This window comes from Tupaia chinensis, unplaced genomic scaffold, assembly GCF_000334495.1.
Source record: "Tupaia chinensis unplaced genomic scaffold, TupChi_1.0 Scaffold000085_1, whole genome shotgun sequence".
Taxonomy (NCBI): domain Eukaryota; kingdom Metazoa; phylum Chordata; class Mammalia; order Scandentia; family Tupaiidae; genus Tupaia; species Tupaia belangeri.
The window spans coordinates 1,667,376-1,687,620 of record NW_006159547.1 but is presented as its reverse complement, the minus strand read 5'-3'; the positions used below and the strand labels follow the sequence as shown (position 1 = coordinate 1,687,620).

The 20,245-nt window shown below is 34.3% G+C and overlaps 1 protein-coding gene across 1 annotated transcript in view; it reads right to left on the bottom strand.

The window, feature by feature from the left end:
• The window catches only part of GLIPR1L2 (GLIPR1 like 2), a 46,175-nt gene that overhangs the window by 18,611 nt on the left and 7,319 nt on the right, over positions 1–20,245 (bottom strand). Inside the window, exons 2-3 of the mRNA XM_027769698.1 lie at positions 8,363–8,608; positions 5,712–5,815 (exon numbers count right to left, since the gene is read on the bottom strand). Of these exons, the coding sequence (XP_027625499.1) occupies positions 5,712–5,815; positions 8,363–8,608 (350 nt within the window). The remainder of the gene's footprint in view (positions 1–5,711; positions 5,816–8,362; positions 8,609–20,245) is intronic.

Below are 20,245 nucleotides of genomic sequence, written 5' to 3'. Positions count from 1 at the left end.
CTTTTTTTTTTTTTTTTTTTTTTTTTTACTAATTCATTCAGTCATTCTATATCTTTTAGTTGGAGAATTTAATACATTTACATTCAAATTTGTTTCTGGTAGATAAGAACTTATTCCTGACATTTTATTGTCTTCTGGTTATTTTTATAGATACTTTGTTCTTTTCTTGCTCTTTTGTTTACCTTTGTGGCTTGGTTGTTTTCTGTAGTGATAAGTTTTGATTCCCTTTTCATCTCATTTGTGGTACCACTAGACTCTGGGGCCAGTACAAAGCACATTTCTTTACTAACTATGTTTGGATAGTATGATTTACTTCTTTTGAGTCTAGAATTAGATTTAAGTAATGTTCCTCAACCTTACATTTTCCCCATTGGTCTCCTTATTCTTTAATATACATGTTCTATGCATCAAAGCTGTTTTAAAATATGTATTTAGACTAATCACTTCTATAATTTCACACCTGCTTTTACAATAACTTCTTTCTATTTAAAATATAAATATGTTTTTATATTTAGTTGGTATTGCATTGCTTTAGCACATATTTGTTTCCCAAAAGACTACAAGTGTTTTCAGGATAGGCACCATGTAAAAAATGTAGAATTCTATTGCCTCGGCAGTGTTTGTCATACCTACTATAAAATTATATTTAATTAAAGTACTTGTGATCAACTGCTGTTGCATGATGCCTAAAAAGAAAAAAAAAAAGTCCTTTTCCTGCATCCCATATCTTTTCTGAGCTCAGTTAATAAGATTAATTATTCTTTTCTGAGCTCAGTTAATAAGATTAACTATCAATTAAGCTTAAATTCTCATGGTCATCTTTATGCTCTCTTCACTACCTAAGTTCAAAACTAATCTAATACTAAAAAAAAAAAAAAAAAAAAAAAACTAATCTAATACTGTTTTTGTTTTACTTTGTCTTTTTTTATTTATGAAAGTATGAGTCTATATCTTTGAAATCTAAAAATAGGGACTAGAAAATTATTATATGTAAATACTGTTTCAGTTCATTTTTCTGATATATTTTAAGCTTTCTTAATCTTTAAATACATATCTTTATAAATTAGAAGAAATATTTCCTTTTCTTTATTATTACTTTTCTATTTGTTCTCTGTTCTTTAGGGATACCAACTTGTAGATTTATCTCCCTGACATATTTCTTTTCTTCCTTCACATAGTTTGACTTCTAGTCTTCACCTCTGTGTTCTGAAATTTTTTTTTCAATGTTTTCTTTGACATGTATATTCTTTATGGTCAAATTTGTTTACCTCATTCTGCATTTATTTTCAATAGGTGGTTTAACAAATTACCATATATTGGGTATTTAAACAACGGAAATTTATTCTCTCATAGTTCTGATAGCCTAAAGTATAACATCAAGGTGTTGAGAGGACTATGGTCCTTCCAAAGGGTGCAAGGTAAAATACATTCCTCAGTTTTTCCAACTTCTGGTGGTTTTAGGTATTCCTTGGCTTGTGGATACATCATTCCAGTCTCTTCCTCTGTGGTTACATTATCTCTTCCTCTTCTGTCTGTCTAATGTTGAACACCCCTTCCTTCTCTCTTATAAGGATATATGTGATTGCAATTAGCATTTACCACATAATACATGCTAAACTCTTCTCAAGGTCATTATCTTAACCATGTCTTTGCCATGTAAGGTAATATTCATTCTTTTGTCATATTTCTCTGTGTGTAGGGGATGCCATTCAGCCCACTACACATTCTAATTTCCAATCTACTTTCTTATTTTCATTTCTACTCAGAATTTCATAATATTGTAATAGATTGATTTATCTACTAATGATTCTTAAGAAAGATAGCAAAAATTGCCTATTTTCAGTACATAATCAAGTAAAAATTTGGACTGAGTTGACTGACATATATCCTAATCTTGATCTTTCATGGTATATTTGCCAATATTTTTATCAAAGGAAAAATAGTTGACAGAAGCTTCAAGACAAAAAAGCCTAAGAGAAAGATATATGAGAAGAAAAAAGGGCAATTCCCAACTAGTAGCTTAATCTTATCACTGTAGTTATGGGATACCTTCCATTCATTATTTTTAAGGTCACCAAGTACCTTTATCTTATCAAATGGAACTATCAATTCTCCTTCCTCAATTTTTCATCATGTCAGTAACATGTCATAGAGTTAACTACTTTGGGCTTCGTGACTCATGTTCTTCACTTGATTTCCCAGCATGTTTTTGGTTTCCCTTTTACCTGATTAGCCTCTCTTCATTACTAGTTCCTTTGCTGAGATTAAAATATTGCAGTACTCTGCATTTAGTTCTTAAATTAAGAGTCCATGTTCACTCTCTCATAAGATGCTCTTATTCAGGACTGTGACTTATTTCTGCTCAGGTCTTTTACCAGGAGTTCTCTCTGCTCAGAAACCTACTGCAGACCATCTCCTTCTCATGATGCATTTCCATTTCCTACTTTTATTTTCCAATCCCACATGTCAAAATATAAAACATATCTCCTGATCTTCCCTATATAAATTAATGATATCATCATTCACCCAGTTTTTCAGAACAAAGCCTTAGGCTTTCAAGTCACATGGTCCAGGACATGAACTGCTCAGTCAGTCACTTCAACCACCAGGACACGGGCTGGCCTTTTCCTCACATTTTCTATGCTGTGGTAGAATTTTAAGATGGGCCACAAGATCCTTCACCTCTCATGTACATGCCACGTCTAACCAGGACAGTAAATGTACCATGATTATTTATATGACATGATTAATCTTTAAAGATTGATATTATCTAGATGGGCCTGACCCAATCAGTTGGGTATTTTACAGAGTATTTTCTTTTGGAGGCAGTATTAAACAACAACATAGCATTACTACTTATTGTATTCCCCCAGATAGGAAAAATTATAGAATAGAATTATATAATAGTAATACTGGCCACAGAAGAGAAGTCAGAGATTTAAAGCATGGCAAGGTTCTGACATGCTTTTGCTAACTTGAAGATGGTGGAGACCGTATATCAAAGAATGTGGGCAGCCTGTAGAAAGTGAGAGTGCCTCCTGGCTGAGAGCCAGCAATTAAGTGAGAATATAAATTCTACAACCACATGAACCCAAAATCTGTTAACAGTCTAATGAACTTGATAGTAGATTCTCCTCTACAGCCTCCAGATGAGAACTCAGTTGGCACCTTAATTTTGGCCTCTGAAACACTGAATAGGGAATATAGTCACACTTTGCCTGGATAATGACATGTAGAATTGTGTGATAATTAAATATATGCTATTTTAAATGATAACATTTGTGGTAATTCAGTATGCAATAATAGAAAATCAATTCACATGCTAAAATCTAATGCAAGATATCATAGTTTGATTCCTATACTACAGAAACAGCCTCTTAATTGTACTTCCTCTTTGTACTCTTGTTTCATTATACTACCTTTTCTCCACACCATCTTTTTTAAAAAAGAATCACTTATTTAATTTTGTTTATGTGCTATTATTCTTCAGTTTGATGAGAGAGAGAGAGAGAGAGCAAGCCTCTAGGTCTAGGACTAGAACCACAGTCAGCCATGTGGGAGTCCAACACTTTGAGCACCATACCACCTACTGACTCATCTCCTCAATATTTTTTAAAGCTTCTTTAAAAAACAGCTTAGATCATTCACTTGCTTTAGACCATCCAATGGTTTTGTCCTTAGAATAAATTCCAAATATTTAACATGGCCCAAGTTATTTGGTCTAGCTGTCACCTAACTGCCCCTCTTTTTTGGGGGGTGGGGCACTATAGGGCGCGTGTTCTCGCCAGACAGAGAGCGACATAGAGATAGAAAGCGAGAAATCACCCCCCAGGGGGGATGGTCATGCCGCAATCCCTTCTCCTCCATTCTCCTCTTGGGATTTTGGGCACGCACGCACACGTGCCCAGCGTGAGTTTTAAGTCACCAGGTCCAGGACGCGAACCGTGGTCGACTACGTGGGAGTCCAGTGACATAGCCATTACGCTAACTGCTGGTTCCCACATAACTGCACCTCAATCCTACCTATAACCACAAGTTATTAATTTTTCAAACATGTTAAACTCATTTCAACCACTGAGATTTTACCCATACTCTTACTTTCACATAGACTTCTTTGGCCATGTTCTTATCATTTGACTTCAGCTCAAATGCCACCTTCTTCTGTGACTATCCGACCTATGTTATATACCAGTAATTCCCTATTTGCTTATCTTGCATAATTTTTATGGTATATTTTAGTATCTAATTACAATATTATTTATTTATGTGTTCATTTATTAAGAGGTTCTTGTTTCCCTGACAAAATTTCAAACTAAACGTGATCAGCACTTTTGATTTTTTAGGACACATTACAGAAACTGCACACAGTTGTTGAGTGCATAAATGAGTTTTAGTGCTCTAGGGAAAATGTTACCCTTTTCCTCTAACCTAATGTCCAGTTCTTGTTTGAATTTGCAACACCAGTCAGAAATAATTTTCAAAGTTTCTCCATGAATTAGATATGACAAGGCTTCCACTGTAGAAATGAAAAGGCATCTAAAAAGTTTGCAATGACTCTGTACCCCAAACTTGTTTTGCATGCCTATGTTCAAAGGCAGTGGAATTTCTCATCAGGAAAAGGCTTTTTGAGTTTAAGCTGACTTATATCATAGTTGTATAGATTTCCCTATTTAGAACAATATAATAAATAATCAATGCTATTTTGTTGTTTAGTCCCAAAGTATTTCATTTGGTATAAATTCCTTTTCAATCCTAGTAGGTAGTACATTTTTAGTGTTTATTTCAGATGCTGATTAGAATATTTTCTACCTATTTGGAAGTTATGATAGCATTACTTATAGGATCATATTGACTTATATGAAACCTTGGTACTTTTCTAATAGAGCTCTACAGAGATGGAGACTATATGGGAAGTAATTATTTTCCGTCATTGAAGGTGCTCAGGTAGAGGGTAAATAGACACATGATAATAAATGGAAAGAATATAAGTTTGTATGGATAGCCTGACTATGTCTTTGAAGTATTCTTCCAAGATACTATCTCTGAGATACTATCATTCCTTACGTCTGAAACTAACCTTAATTAATAACGCAGTCTCCAAGGGGTGATCAATTAAATGTAACCTTCATGTAAGAAAACTGTTGTATTTCCAAAACAATTTTTACAACACAAATTTATTTATTTATTTTAAAATAATTTTTAAATTAAATTTTATTTATTATTACCAATTTTTAATCTGACTAGAGAGACACGGAGAAAGGGGGGGAAAGTGAGAAAGCAAGTTGCCAGGTCTGGGGCTTGAACTATATAGTCTGCCATATGGGAGTCCAGCTCCTCAACCACCACACTACCTGCTGACCTCACAACACAAATTTAAACACATTTAATTTTATTATCTTTTGACTTAATTCTAAATAAAAGATTAAAGTATTTTGGAAAAGACTTTAAATTATATGCTAATTAGGCTAGATATTATGAAATAATATGAGTTCAGATTCCTTTAGGCAGTAATAATTGGCAAAATATCAGCAAAATCAATATGCCCAAGTCCTGACATTTTATTGTGGAACTGAAAATATTTCAGTATAAAGCCTTTAATAACTTATATCTAATTATAGTATATAAACCCACTTAATATATATTAAATGTTATGAAAACCTCACTTTGAAATATTCTATTTTTATATTCTGTATTAATTTAAAGTGACTTACCCTGGTGCGTAGTTGCATATGAAAATTGCTGCATGTATAATATGTCCAATTCTTGAACATGGAGTAACAGCACAACCAATTTTGTAAGAGTTGTCCCAAACAAGCTAAAATAAAATTTCCAAAGAAAACACCAAATTTAATTCTAAATACTTTGTCACATTATAAACAATAACAGTAAGGAGATTTCAAAAAGTTCATGGAAATGCGGAATTAATCCATGACTTTATTTGGCGCACAAATGATTTTGAAAACCATGCATAATTTTTTCATATATGTATTTTTCATTAACTTTTTGAAAACATCTCTTGTATATTCCAGTCACATAGAAACTTTTACCAAGCAATTCAAGAAACACAAACTGTTTTCACTTAGACACAGGGAGCGAGTTATCAAGGATGTAGTAAAGGCCGTATTTACAAAGACAGTATTTAGAAAAACACTTTAATATATTCCACCAATATTGTATTCTTAGGAAAAACAGTTAAAGAATGTTGATCCAGAATAATGCTTCAGAGCCAAAGGATATTGCACCTGATGAATCAATTTTCAACCTCTCATTCAGTCTGAAAGTTCTGGGTCACTAGCAGAAGGGAAGACAGGAAAGAGAAGAGAAAAAGTTTTGAAAAAATGAAGGTTGTGAATGGAAGGAACAGTAAGATTAGAGGAGGTAAAGAAAAGAGATACAGAGTAAAAAAATAATTGAATACTATTAGTGTTTCTCCTTTCTTTTAAAGGAATTCTTCAATTAAATAAGAGTTTGGGCTTTTCATTAAAAATAAAGGTAAAAAAGTAAAAAACTTATGTCTATAGATACAAAACAGTTCTTAAATTGAAATGAAAAAGAAATAATAAAAGACATTTCAGAAATTTTCTGTATGATTTTAATATTTCTAATACTTCCAAGGAAACAAGGAAGTACTTGTTTTGTTAGCTTCCATGGAAAAAATAACTATTTCTGTTTTTTTGTCTTTATCTAAAGCCTTAGTGGTTTTAGAAGCTTGATTCTTAAAGAAATAGAGTGATACATTAAAAAGTAAAGTATGTCTTCAAGAGTTGTAGTAGTTAAGAGCTAAACAGGTCAAATGCAAGATATGGCAAAGTCTAGGAGACTGGAATTAAAGAATAAAAAATACAGGGTAGTAGATCAGAGAGTATATTTGATTAGTTTGCTTCTTGGAGTATAAAGTCATATTAAGGAATCTAGCTTTAAAGTGAGACAATGGAGAATCAGTATAATTCTTTAAGAAAAAAGAAGTGATCAAAAAAAAAGAGAAAGAACTAATCAAAAAAATTTTGAAGCATTATTCATTTGATCAAACAGAAAGACATAAGTTCAACATGAAAAATTTTAAATTTTAAGTTCTTTAGGAAATATATCAGTCTATTGACTGAAAAATAATTGTCTTTTAGATAAACCTGGGAATTAAATAATTTTTTAGATACCGAATACAAATATTTGTAGAAGGCCTTGGGTTGTCGGAAAAGTCATGACTCATTTTGCATAGAAAAACACAAAAAAAGTCATGACTTTTCCAACAATTCAATATATAGATGAGAAGATAAGGTCTCAACCTTCAGTGTTGTATGAAATATGTAAATAGATGATTAAATCATGTGATATATGAGATAATAAAGGTATGTACATGAAATGAAAGTGTTCAGTATTCTTGAAATATTAAATGTGAGAGTGAAATTTTGGACAAGAGACAGGGAAAAAATACTATTAGTTTACATTTAAAATGTTTTAATTGATCAGCAATATCATATGTATACTGACCTGTGCAAAAAGATACTTTTACTTATGTTTATAATCAATAATTTACAAATATTTAAAAAATGAATTAAAAAATTTTTGCATGCACTTGCCAGAAAGAGAGAGAGAGAGAGAGGAAGAAAGCACCTCCTGATGAGGCATGGACATATTCCAATCCCTTCTCCTCCATTTCTCCATCCTATCAGGATTTTGGGCATCCACACACACATACCAGCATATTTTTCATGCTGCCAGTACCAGGGCTTGGACCATGTGGTTGGTCATCTGAAATACTATTTTGGTTTACTACTAGTCCTTGGGGTTGGGCCTACAAATAACTTTTATTTACTGGTTTCTTACTTCCTTTTAAAGTATGCTTTATTTTTAGAAAAGTGCCGTTCATCTTTGGTTATGAAGATTCAGTTTACTACAAAAAAATGTTTTAATTGTATGGCTTACATAATGGATGAACTATAGATACTCTGAAGATCTAGGACTGACTTAGAATTTTTATGTTATTAGAACTAACAATTTTACAAATGAATCTATTTACAAATGTTAAACATAGAGCCAGCAGGTGGTTTACTGGCTAAGGCACTGGACTCCCACATGCCTGACAGTGGTTCAAGCCATGGACCCCACAGCTTGAAAAATCATGCCATTGGGCTTGTGTGTGTGCATACCCATAATCCCAAAAGGAGAATGAAGGAGAAGGGACTGCAGCATGGCCATCCTCCCTGGGGGAATGTCTCGCTCTCTCTCTGGTAAGTGAATGTGCCTATAGCAAAAACCTAAAAAAAAAATAAAAAAATAAAAAAAATTGAAATATAATTAATAAAACTAGGCAGTAAAGCAATGAAGGAAACTATTGAATTAATAACAATATAAAATTAGATACCTGGATATAATTAGAACAGTCTTCAGTACAATTGCCTTTTTCAAAATTATACTTTTTTCTCTCGTCATACCAACTTCTGATAGCAATACTAGCTGTAAATTCATTTTCTGGGCCAATCCATATATTTTCACCGATACCATTAAATCGAGGATGGGCCATTTGTAGGTCTTCTAAATGAGTGTTATGCTCACGCACACACTTTTTCCCCCATGCTCTAGCTGTCCGTGATAAAGCTACGTCCCAAGTCTGAAAGAAATATGAAAAGTAAAGAAAAAATAATGTTTGTTTTGGTCATAATTTTGAATTTTCATAGTTAGATTTAAAGAAAATAATTCTAACTTTGCACTTATGAGTCTTGTTTCTGAAATTTCTATAGAGATAAACTTTTTTTTTAAGGTTTCAGCAATAGGGCACATGAGCTTGCCTGAAAGAGACAGTGAGACTGAAAGTAAGAAATCACTCCCTAAGGGGATGCTAAGCCATAGTCCCTTCTCTTCCATTCTCCTCCTAAGATTTTTGGGCCCAAATACACATGTGCCTGGTATATTTTCAAGCCGCCAAGTCCGCTGGTCAGCTGTGTGGGAATCCAGTGCCTTAACTACAATGCCACCTGCTGTCCTCAGGGGATAAACTTTTTTGAGAAATCATAAATTTTGAGAGGGAGAGGTTTTAACTATAAGGTGTGTGCGCTCACCAGAATAAAGAGAAACAGAGAAACACAAAGCGAGAAATCACCCCCTGGGGGGATGGCCACACTGCAACCCCTTCTCCTCCATTCTCCTCTCAGGATCTTGGCATGCACACATGCCCGGCATGAATTTAAGCCACTGGGTCCAGGACTCCAACTATGGTCGACTACATGGGAGTCCAGCGACGTAGCCATGATGCCATCTACTGGTCCCCATTATTATTATTTTAACTTGACCAGAGAGAAAAGGGCATGGAGAGTGAGAAAGCAAACCACCAGGTCCAGGACTTGAACCACGGGCAGCCTTGTGGGAGTCCAGCACACTTAACCACCATGCCACTAGCTGGCCCCCAGCATAAATTTTGCCCTTAAGTTATTTATTATTAGGAGGATAAGATATTATGATACTGTATGGTCATGCATCACTTAACAGTAGGAAGCATTCTGATAGATGTGTCATTAGGCAATGTCATTGTTGCTTAAACATCATAGAATTTACTTACACAAACCTAGATACCTAGGCCATATGGTATAGCTTATTATAATTTTATGGGACTATGGTGGTATACATGGTCTGTTGTTGACCAAAACATTATAATGCAGCATGTAACTGGACATAAAAACATACACAAAATGTTTTAACACATGATTATTGGTAAATGTTATAAAGAAGGGCGCATATAGGAACAACCTGTGGCATGGTGGTTACAGAGGCTGCATCATACATGGCTGACCCTGTGGTTTGAGTCTTGGCCCTGGCAGCTTCGGAAGCACACTAGGTGCAAGTGTGCAGTCCTGGAATCCTAAAGGCTGGGAAAATGGAAGAAAAAGGGATTGTGGCATGACCATCCCTATGGGAGGGGTTTTCTTAGACTCCTCCCTTTTCCTCTCCCATCTCTAGCAAGTACACATGCCCTCTGGCAAATTAAAAAAAAAATGAAAAAAGAACATGTAAAGTGTTATGCAAGTTCCCAGAAATGTGAGAAACTATCACAAGATGCTGCTTCCTGGCTAGCTATCTGAAAATGTCCAGAAATATGTGCTTTTATCCTAATTTAGAGATTCTTAATTTCAGAATATAGTTAAGGACAAGAACAAAACAACATACTAGAAAAATCAACAAAATAGTTACCAAATCAAAATATGAAGTACATACAAGGGAGATCTTTAAAAAGCTTTGGAAAATAGATATTATAAAAATTATACATTGTTTTCTATTTTTCTTGCACCAAAATATATTTGTGCTTTAGTTTCATTTTCTACAACTTCTTGAAGTCCTCTTGTGTGTTATAGTATATCTGAAATTAACATGTGTTAAAATTAGTACTAAGAGTTTTTTTAGTTTTCTCAGTTAATTCCAGCTACACATAAATGTAATATAGAAAATAAATAAATCCATCCTTTAAAATATCTCCCATTGCTTATCTCCCCAAACTAACCTTGTCCAAAAAATTGTCTATGTATACATTTCTCTACTCTGTATATGCACAAACATATAAATATATTCAAATAGAAGTATGAATGTTTTAAATGTGTATTTTGTAATATTTTGCCTTGCACTATTGTGATCATACTATATGCAATATTACTGGTCTGCAACTTGCCGTTTTGGTATGTATCTGCCTAATTCCTATAAAAATGTTAAAAATAAGGTGTGGCTTAAAAAATTTGCTATAGCATGTGTACACTCTTCAGAAAGATAGACAGAAAGTGAGAAGTCATCTCCCCCGGGAGGGACTGCCGCACCTCAGTCACTTTTCCTTCATTCTGTCCTTGGGACTCTGAGCACACAGCAAAAACACCTGGTATGAGTTTCAAGCCTCTGGGTCCAGGACTTGAACCATGGTTGGCCATGTGGGAGTCCAGTGCCTTAACTACTATGCCACTTACTGGCTCTGAAAAACAAAGTTTAGTAATTGGAGCAGACTATTATATAAACTGTTTCTGAGTCCAGCACAGGTCACCAAGGACAGCTCTAGATGCTGGGCTTAAGATATCTTTAGATGATGGACTGAGAACAATGGCTGATAAATTTCCCAGGGTACAATTTGAATATCTTGGTGATGGCCTAGACATCAGTGTCATAATTATGGTTATTTCCTGGAACACAGCATGAAGGCATCTGGCTTCAAGTCACAAGGTTTCTTTAGATAGTTTTAGTTTTAAGTCTTTAATTCAGGAGGGTAAGAAAAAATTTAAGAATGGTACTTTAGAGAGAGCAGCCAGATATTACATTTAACTAGGAGAAACGACAAAAATGCAAGATGACAGGAAAATGATGGCACACCTTTGTAGATTATTAAATTTTGTTCTATTCATTCTCCTTGAAGTTTTGCAAGATGACAGGATCCAGTCCAGGTTACAGATATATAATAAAACTTCAAGAGAATGAACAGAACAGAATTTAATCATCCACAAAGGTGTGCCATTGTTTTCCACTAAAACAAAAATTTCTCTCTGTAGTCACCCCTCTTTTGATATAGCACAACCTTAAAGGCTATTCTTGTTTACAAAATAAGTTTCATCTCATTAGACTTGGCCTAATTATTCACATAAGTGCATCAAGAATGGCAATTGACCCATATACCTTTTAAAAGTTTGCTTTGATGCAATTTCTCGTAAAGGCTAGGAAGCCAACCCCACAATTTGCAACCAGGTTATTCCTGAAGTACCTTTAGATTTGGGAAAATTCCTTTCTTCTCCATGCCCATCAAATACCCAAAGGTTTCAGGCATGCCATAAAATGACATTCCTCGCTTGTCTGTGATGCTGGGAATCCTGTAACTACCAGGCTAATTTTTCCAAGAGGGCTTTGTAAGTATTGGCTCCAGAAAGTCAAACTTAGTTCCTTAAAGCTATCTAATTATATACAATTTTATTTAGTTAGTCTTAAAATTATGATTTCTGATTTATTTATACTCAGTGTATATCATCATGGGATACAGTATGTTTGTTAAAAACATGCAAGCACTGTACAATAATCCGATAAAAAACATACCCACATTAATGTTCTTTAACATTAAATATTACATTATGTTGTACACATTATTAAATACTTCTACTAGGTTCTTTAAAAGTATGTATTAAATTGTCCATATATATATATTTTTAATCTGCTGTGAGACACCATCCCACAGTTTCTTCCCTTTATGTACATGTATTCCTGTGTCAATGATAAATTCTCTCATTAACCAGGGCCTATTGCCCCCCAATCACCTCCTATTATCTACCACTCCTGTTTTTTTCTTTATGTTTTCCAGTCCTTCAGTTTCTGCTATAAAGTGTGAACGTTTGGTGTATGTTAAACAGGAGCATATGGTATTGTCTTTCATAGTCTGGCTTATTTCACTTGGCATCATATCTTCTGGGACTCATCTACTTTGTTTCAAAAACAGAATTTTGTTGCTTTTTATGCCTGAGTACTATTTCATTGTGTTATGTAGCATGTTTTCCCAATCCAGTGATTGGTTGCTGGTACCGTATGTTGATTTCTATGCTGATTTAACCATTACGAATAATGCTGCAATAACATGGATGTAAAAATACCTCTCTTAGTGATTTCTTATCTTTTGGGTATATAAGCAATGGTAGAATAGCTGATTCTAACAGTAATTTTATTTTTAGATTCCTAAGGAATTTCCATACTGTTTTTCACTGTGGTTGTACTAATGTATATTCCCACCAGTAGCGCAGAAGTGTTAATTTTTCTCTGCTAACTTGTCAGCATTTGTTACTTTTTTTTATTATTTTTTTTATCATAGCTATTTTGACTGGGGTTAAGTGATATCTCAGTATGATTTTGATTTGCATTTCCCTTATGACAAGAAAAGTTGTACACATTTTCATTTTTTTTTAGCCATTTGTAAGTCTTCCTTTGAGAGTTAGCTGTTCAGGTCAATTACCATTTTGTTGTGCTGGAGTTTTTGTTATTTTTATTTATTTATTTTTTTTGGAGAGATTTTCGCTATAGGGCGCGTGCGCTCGCCAGACAGACAGACAGAGAGAGACATTAGAGACAGAAAGCGAGAAATCACCCCCTGGGGGGATGGTCACGCCGCAATCCCTACTCCTCCATTCTCCTCTTGGGATCTTGGGCACCAATGCACACGCGCCTGGTGTGAGTTTTAAGCCACCGGGTCCGGGACATGAACCGCAGTCGACTATGTGGGAGTCCAGCGACATAGCCATTACGCTAACTGCTGGTTCCCGAGTTTTTTGTTATTTTTAAGATGAGCTATTTGAGTTCCTTACATATTCTAGTTGTCAATCCTTTGTCCAAAACATAGTTTGCAAATATTTTCTCCCATTCTATACATTGTTTATTTATTGTTTCCCCCTCATCCCTGGTTTTTTAGCTTGATTAATTGTACTTATCTATTTTGTTGTTATTGCACTTGCTTTAGGGGTTTTATTCAATAAATCTTTGCCTACTCCAGCATCTTGAAGTGTCTCTTCAGTGATTTCCACCAGTAGTTTTATGGTTTGGGGGCTTTATATTATAAATTATGCCTAGGAAGGTTAAGTATCTCTTCTTTTTTGACATTGCTTTCCATGCAACTTAAAATATAAAATAGATCTAATTAATATTTCTCCTCTTACGAGGCAAATAAAGAAATCTTTTGAGATTTTCTAGGGTTCCTCTGAGAAATCACAAAATCAGCTCAAGATCGAGATTTAACTTAGGATTTGATTTGGGGAAAGCAAAATCATGAAAAATGTCAATAGGCTTGGACACTTAACCAAATAGGATCCTAGAGCTATGAAACAATACTCAGCTACCTATTTAACCAAAATAATAAAATATTTCAAAAGTAACCATAGGAGACAACATGATTATAAAATAAACAAATCTCAGCTCTTCTAAAAATGAGAAGACTTGTTTCCCTAAATAATCAAGAACATCCTAAAATAATCACAAAGTACAGGAGATTGTTCTAAGATATAGAGTCTTTGCTTTCTAGAGTACTTAAAAAGTAGAGGAAAAAATATTTTTCTGGAGAGGTTATTGCTATAGGGTGAGTGCACTTGCCAGAAAGACAGAAAGAGACAGAGACACAGAAAGTGAGAAATCACCCCCCAAAGGGGGATGGCCACACCACAGTCCCTTCTCCTCCATTTTCCTTGTGAGATCTTGGGCACACAAGCACATGCATCCGGCATAGGTTTAAGCCACGGGGTCCGGGACTCAAACTGTGGTCGACTACATGGGAGTCCCGCAACATAGCCATTGTGCCAACTGCTGGTTCCGAGGAAAATTTTTTATAATCCCTTACTAAGAGCAGACCAATAATTCAAGAAAACTTTGTAAATTTAACAGAGAAAAAAACAAATTTTTGTTTGTATTAGTGCACTTTTTTTATTGTTGTTTTTGTTTGTTTAATTTTTGCTATAGTGCATGTGTGCTTGCCAGAGAGAGAGTGAGAGAGAGAGAGACAGAGAGAGAGAGAGAGAAAGGGAAAGTGAGAAATCATCCATGAGGGAAGATGGCCATGTCACAATCCCTATTCCTCTAGTCTTTAATAAAAATTTTGGGCATACATGCACAGATGCCTGGTGTGATTTTCAAGCTGCCAGATCTGGGACTGAAACCATACATCAGTTATGTGGGATCCAGTGCCTTAACCTCTATGCTACTTGTTGGTCCTATATCAGTGCACTTTTGATATTAAAATTCATTTATTGAAAAATCTTATATTAAATCCATCCAACCGTAGCCAGTTTTGACAATGCTACATAAACTTCCTTTTTCCATAAAACTTCTATGACTTTCTATATTCATTAAGTTAACTGAACTATAGTTTCCTCTTTCTCATCCTGAAACAACCAATGATTTTGGTTTAGGATAAAATTAATCTCTCCCTTAGAAAAAAACACATGCTGTATTCCTTGAATACTTTTCACACAAGTAACCCACTAGTACCTTTGTTTTACAGAGAAAACTAGAAAGTAGACAATTGTGAATTATATGTTATATACCAGCATTTTATAGCAGAATAGCAAATTTTATGAACATAGCATCTTACAAATTTTTATTGTTATATACTGTATACCATAGTACAAGTTTTCAACTTGGCAAAAAGAGATATTTATTAATAGACCCAGATATATTAAGCCTTTCCATATCATATAAAAATAAGAAATCTAAAGTACATAAATTAAAACTTATACATAATAATGAATGTTTCAGCATTTTGTCTCACTTAGAAATTATTAGTGAATACTTATGATCTAATTTAATGTAGCATAACTTTAAGGTGGCAATTTATTAAAACAATTTTGAACTAATTTTAGAAAAACATTATAGCATTAAGTAAAACTATCCACCTTTTCAAATTATTTTTAATTAACTATTCGTAATAGCACATACATGTGAGGCAAGTATCAAAATCACAAAGCCAAAAAACTAAATAAAGTTAAATACATGTGCCTTTTTGTTTTTCTACTTTACTTATGTACACAAAATAACAGATACCAAGATAATCATTTTTACTGTATCTTTCCTTGTATATTTGTTCTTAGTGTGAATTTATAATTGATTATTATTATTATTTTTTTTTTTGCCAGAGGACATGTGTACTCACTGGTCAGAGACAGAGAGAAAGAAACACAGAGGAAAGCAAGAAACCACTCCCTGTTGGGCATAATTCTCCCTCATTTCTCCCTCCTTTTGGGATTTTTGGACTTGCATTCACATGCATCTGGTGTGTTATTAAAGCCATCAGGTCTGGGACTCAAATCACACAGTCAGCCATAATGGATACAGCTCACTTAGCCACCACACCACGGGTTGGCCCTAATTTAAAATTTTTATAATTTTAAATACCTAGTAGATAAAACAAACTTACTTGACTAATAAACTCAAGTGGAATAAAAATGTATATTTGTATTGTACTTAATGCTGACCTCAGAGGACACAGTTGTTTTTATTAAGCCAACAATTTTGAACTAATTGTATTTGCCCAAGATTTATTGGCATAGTTTCTATATTTCTGAGAGTTTTAGGAATATTTAATTTATATAGGTACTTATTTAGCTCTAATTTTAATAGAATTTCTTCAAGATATTTATAAACTTACTTGGTAATACCACCAGATAGGAAAATATCATATACATATACTATGTATGAATATACACATATAGAAAGAGATGCGAAGAGATCTTATTACTTTCATTCTAAAATTTGTCATAATTTAGGAAAAAAAACAAAATACAAAGCTTAGTGGTTTAAATATAATAGCAGTTATTATGTTTTTGACAGATGGAACAAGTTGAGGTTCTCTGATCAATATGAGATCTAATGCTTTTCACCAATATTTGTGAAGACTATTAAGATTTTGTTTTGTTTTGATATGTAATCTTTTGGAGGCTGTGAACTCATTTTAAGTAAGAACCTGTCAGGACATCAAGCAGCTGTCTCAGTGTCTCCAAAGTCTATTTGAGTGGGTAAAATATTCAGTCCATTTGCAATGTGCTGTTTTTTCATTTCATTCTCAGGTAGTTGCTTTTAGGGGTTCCTGAGTTGCTTGCCCTGCTCTAGGGGTTCTAAAGTTCAAGTGCCTAGAAGGAGTTGAAGGAGGACAGTGAAAAGGGAAAAGTCTGGTCGGTGTGGACATAGTCATGGTGGAGGACATATCAAAGGATTTCAGGCAACTGAAGGATGACCAAAGGTAGTGAAAGGAGGAAAGAGAAGCAAAGATGATGGGAAGGGTGAGGTCACAGCAGAGCCAGTTTGGAGAAATTGAAAGTTTCCTAGAAGTCACTGAAGTTCCAAATTATTCTTAGTAAAAATGAATAAGAAAGGAAGCAGACAGAGTTGGTGAGCATAGACTCACTAGGAGTTCAAAAGGGGGGGGAGGTTATTGAGAAGTAAACTGAAAATTCCCCATGGGAGGGCTGGTCTATGGTCTAGTAGGTAAGGGAGTCAGATCTCACATGGTCCACAATTTGGATCCTGACCACAGTTTGAGAAACATGCAAGGTGTGTGTGCTTACTGTGCCCAGTATTCCCACAGTATGGATAACTGAGTTAAAAGGATTGTGGCATCCCACACACAGCTGGGGGAACTTTCTCCCTTTTCTTCATTTTCTCTCCAACGAGCCCATGTGCCCTCTAGTAATTAAATAAAACAGTACCATAAGAGAAGCAGAATCAAATAGAATTAAGAGTCCTCATAAGGAGCCAGGAAAAAATTACCAGCTGAGAACTCAGGGAATGAGTCTCCTCTTGAAACAAAAAGTCAAAAAGAACTTCTAATCCAGGAGTCAAGGGATGAATGCCCACTTGAAAGGAAGAGCCAGTGAAAAATTTCCAGCCTAAATGGTGCCTTTAGTACAAAGACGCCTGGAATCCCAATCTAGCTTTAGAAAGTATTAGAATCTTAAGAATCAAAATCTGTCCTCACCGTGCTTCAACGGACTGTCATCCGGAGCACTGGCCCAGGAGTCAGACTCACCAATGGATCCCCGAAGGAAGACAAAGGCTTCAAAGTTGTGCACTTGGGGTCCTGGATGAGAGGGCTGGGGGTCCAATGATGAATCTGATCCTATCCAAGCCACTGCAACATAACTGTTAAAGAAAGAATTATTTATAACACTTGTTAACAGACTAAGGAAGGCTTCATTCAGAATTATTGTGATAAGTGTCAAGACTATCACAATAGAGAGATCGGGTTTAACTATAAAATATAGGACAGGGGCTGGCAGGTGGTGTGGTGATTAATGTGGGTGTACTCCCACGTGGCTGACTATGGTTAGAGACCCAGACCTGGCAGCTTGCTTTCTCACTTTCCTTCTCTCTCTCTGGTCAACTTCAAAAAAATAAAACAATAACAATGAATAAAATTGAATAAAATAATTCTTAAAAAAATTACAAGGACAAATGGAGATCTATACTCATGGAACAGAATAAGGAGATCAAGAAATGAATTACTAACAGGATATATCAAGGGTAGGTAGGGTTTTTGCTAAACTGACCCAATAGGATTCTTGAGGATTATTCAGGATGATCAATTATTGAGTGGGAAATTTTCTCTAAACTGGACTAGGAAGAATTCTTGCTAAAACTGGGCAATGCAAGCCATAGGACAGAGTCCAAGGTCCTAGTCAATGAAAATTGATATTTGTCTACATTCTTCTCTTTTTCTTATGTTTATCATATTTTGAGATTAATATTTTCTAGGTCCTAAAATAAACTGAATTTCAATCTCTCTTTTAAAAAACATGCAGAATAATTCTAAAATCACTGGACGTATCTGTTTTTGGAAGATTATTTAAAGCCAATTCTGTTATAACCTGGTACTGAGACCAGTTAAAAGGTAGATGTTTAATATACTTGATACTGTCTTCTCGAATATTGGTCAGGATTTTCTAACTCTTTATAGGTTAGCTTTGTAATTCATATTTTGCTAAAAAATAATTTATTTCTTCTGATACCTAACCTAATTTTATTAACACATTTGAACATAATATTCTCCTACAGTTCATGTAAACTCATCTGCATTGGTAGTTACAATTATTTTTCTCATTCTTAAAATATTTGTTTTTTTCTATTCTCCCTACCCCACTTACACATATCATGAGTACACTTCTTTTTTTTTAGTACACTTTTTTTTTAATCCCATTTCTCAAATAAGAATACTGGTTTTGAAAATAAATTTTTCATTAATTTCACTTACTTTCTCATTCTTTCTTGTTTCTTTTCCTTGAATTTCTTAGTTCACTTATTTTCAGTCAGTTTATGTGATGAGACATTAAACATTGACTATCTTTCCTTCGTTTTATTTGTCATGTGTTTTGATATTGTGTCCACTACTGGAAAGAATTTTCCCTTTATTTAAAGAAGTATTTCATTTAACTTCATTTATTCAACCATTTATTTTAATTTGACCAGAGAGAGACAGAGATAGAGATGAGAGAGAGAGAGAGAGAGAGAGAGCAAGCAAGCTGCCAGGTCCGGGACTCCAATCACAGTTGGTCATGTGGGAGTCCAGCGCCCTTAACCACCATGCCAACTGCTGGCCCCTGTCTTTTGTTCTTGATCCAAGGATAATTTAAGAAGTGCTGCTTAATTTCTAAGTAGTTATGATTACAACAATCAACATGTTTTGTTCTTACTTTCTACTTTTTTAAAATTTTGGTTAGAAATTTAGCCTGTATACGCTATGGTTGAAACTGAATGACTAAATGATATAGAAACATAATAAATGGTTGTGAATACCAGATAAAGTGTGGGAAGAAGGTGGGTGAAGGAGTAGAGTATGAGGAAAGACATAAAGGAGAAAAATAGAGAGGCAAGTAATTTATGGGAAAAAAATGTTTATTATCTATTGAAGATAACTTTATAGTATTAACTGAACTGGTGAGAAATGTACATGTTAGAATATTCACTTTATAAGCTAAGTAACATGTGATTGAATATATAAAATAAATTGAAATAAAAAATTAAAAAAAAGAAATTTAGCTTGTAAAATCTGTTTTAAGTTTTCTTCTATGACCAAGAAAACAATGACTGTTTCTGTAAATCCCACAGATCTAATAATGTATGTCCCTTATTGGGTATATAGAATGATTGATTTTGACCATTTTTATTTATCGTGTTATATATCAGATTATTTGGAAAGAAGCGTAGGAGACATCCCATAATAGAAGTAGGTTATGTGGGATCCAGATGCCTTAACCTCTACTCCACCTGCTGCCCCACCTAACAGGGTTTTCATGTCACCATCCACTCCTAGCTTCCAACCTTAGGCAGCCAGGATTACCGGCACACACATATATGTGCCTGGTATGTACAGGGAGATCTTAGGACTAAAACCTGGGACATAGCTATATGACTTTAGCATTGCAGAATGTTACATTACTGTTGCACCACCATGGCTGGCCCTTAATGACCTTTTTTAAATTTTAAACATACAAGTACTATATTATTTTATTTATTGAGGCTTTACAATATAAAAATCTAATGAGGCTTACCAACCTAATTTTTAAACTTTTTTTCCTGGCTATCATTATCTTGTTTATTTATTTGTTTGTTTATTTTTTCCTTTTTAAATTTCAATTTATTTATTTATTTATTTATTTATTTATTTATTTATTTTTTTTGGAGAGATTTTCACTGTAGGGTGCGTGCGCTCGCCAGACAGACAGAGAGAGACATAGAGACAGAAAGCGAGAAATCACCCCCCAGGGGGGATGGT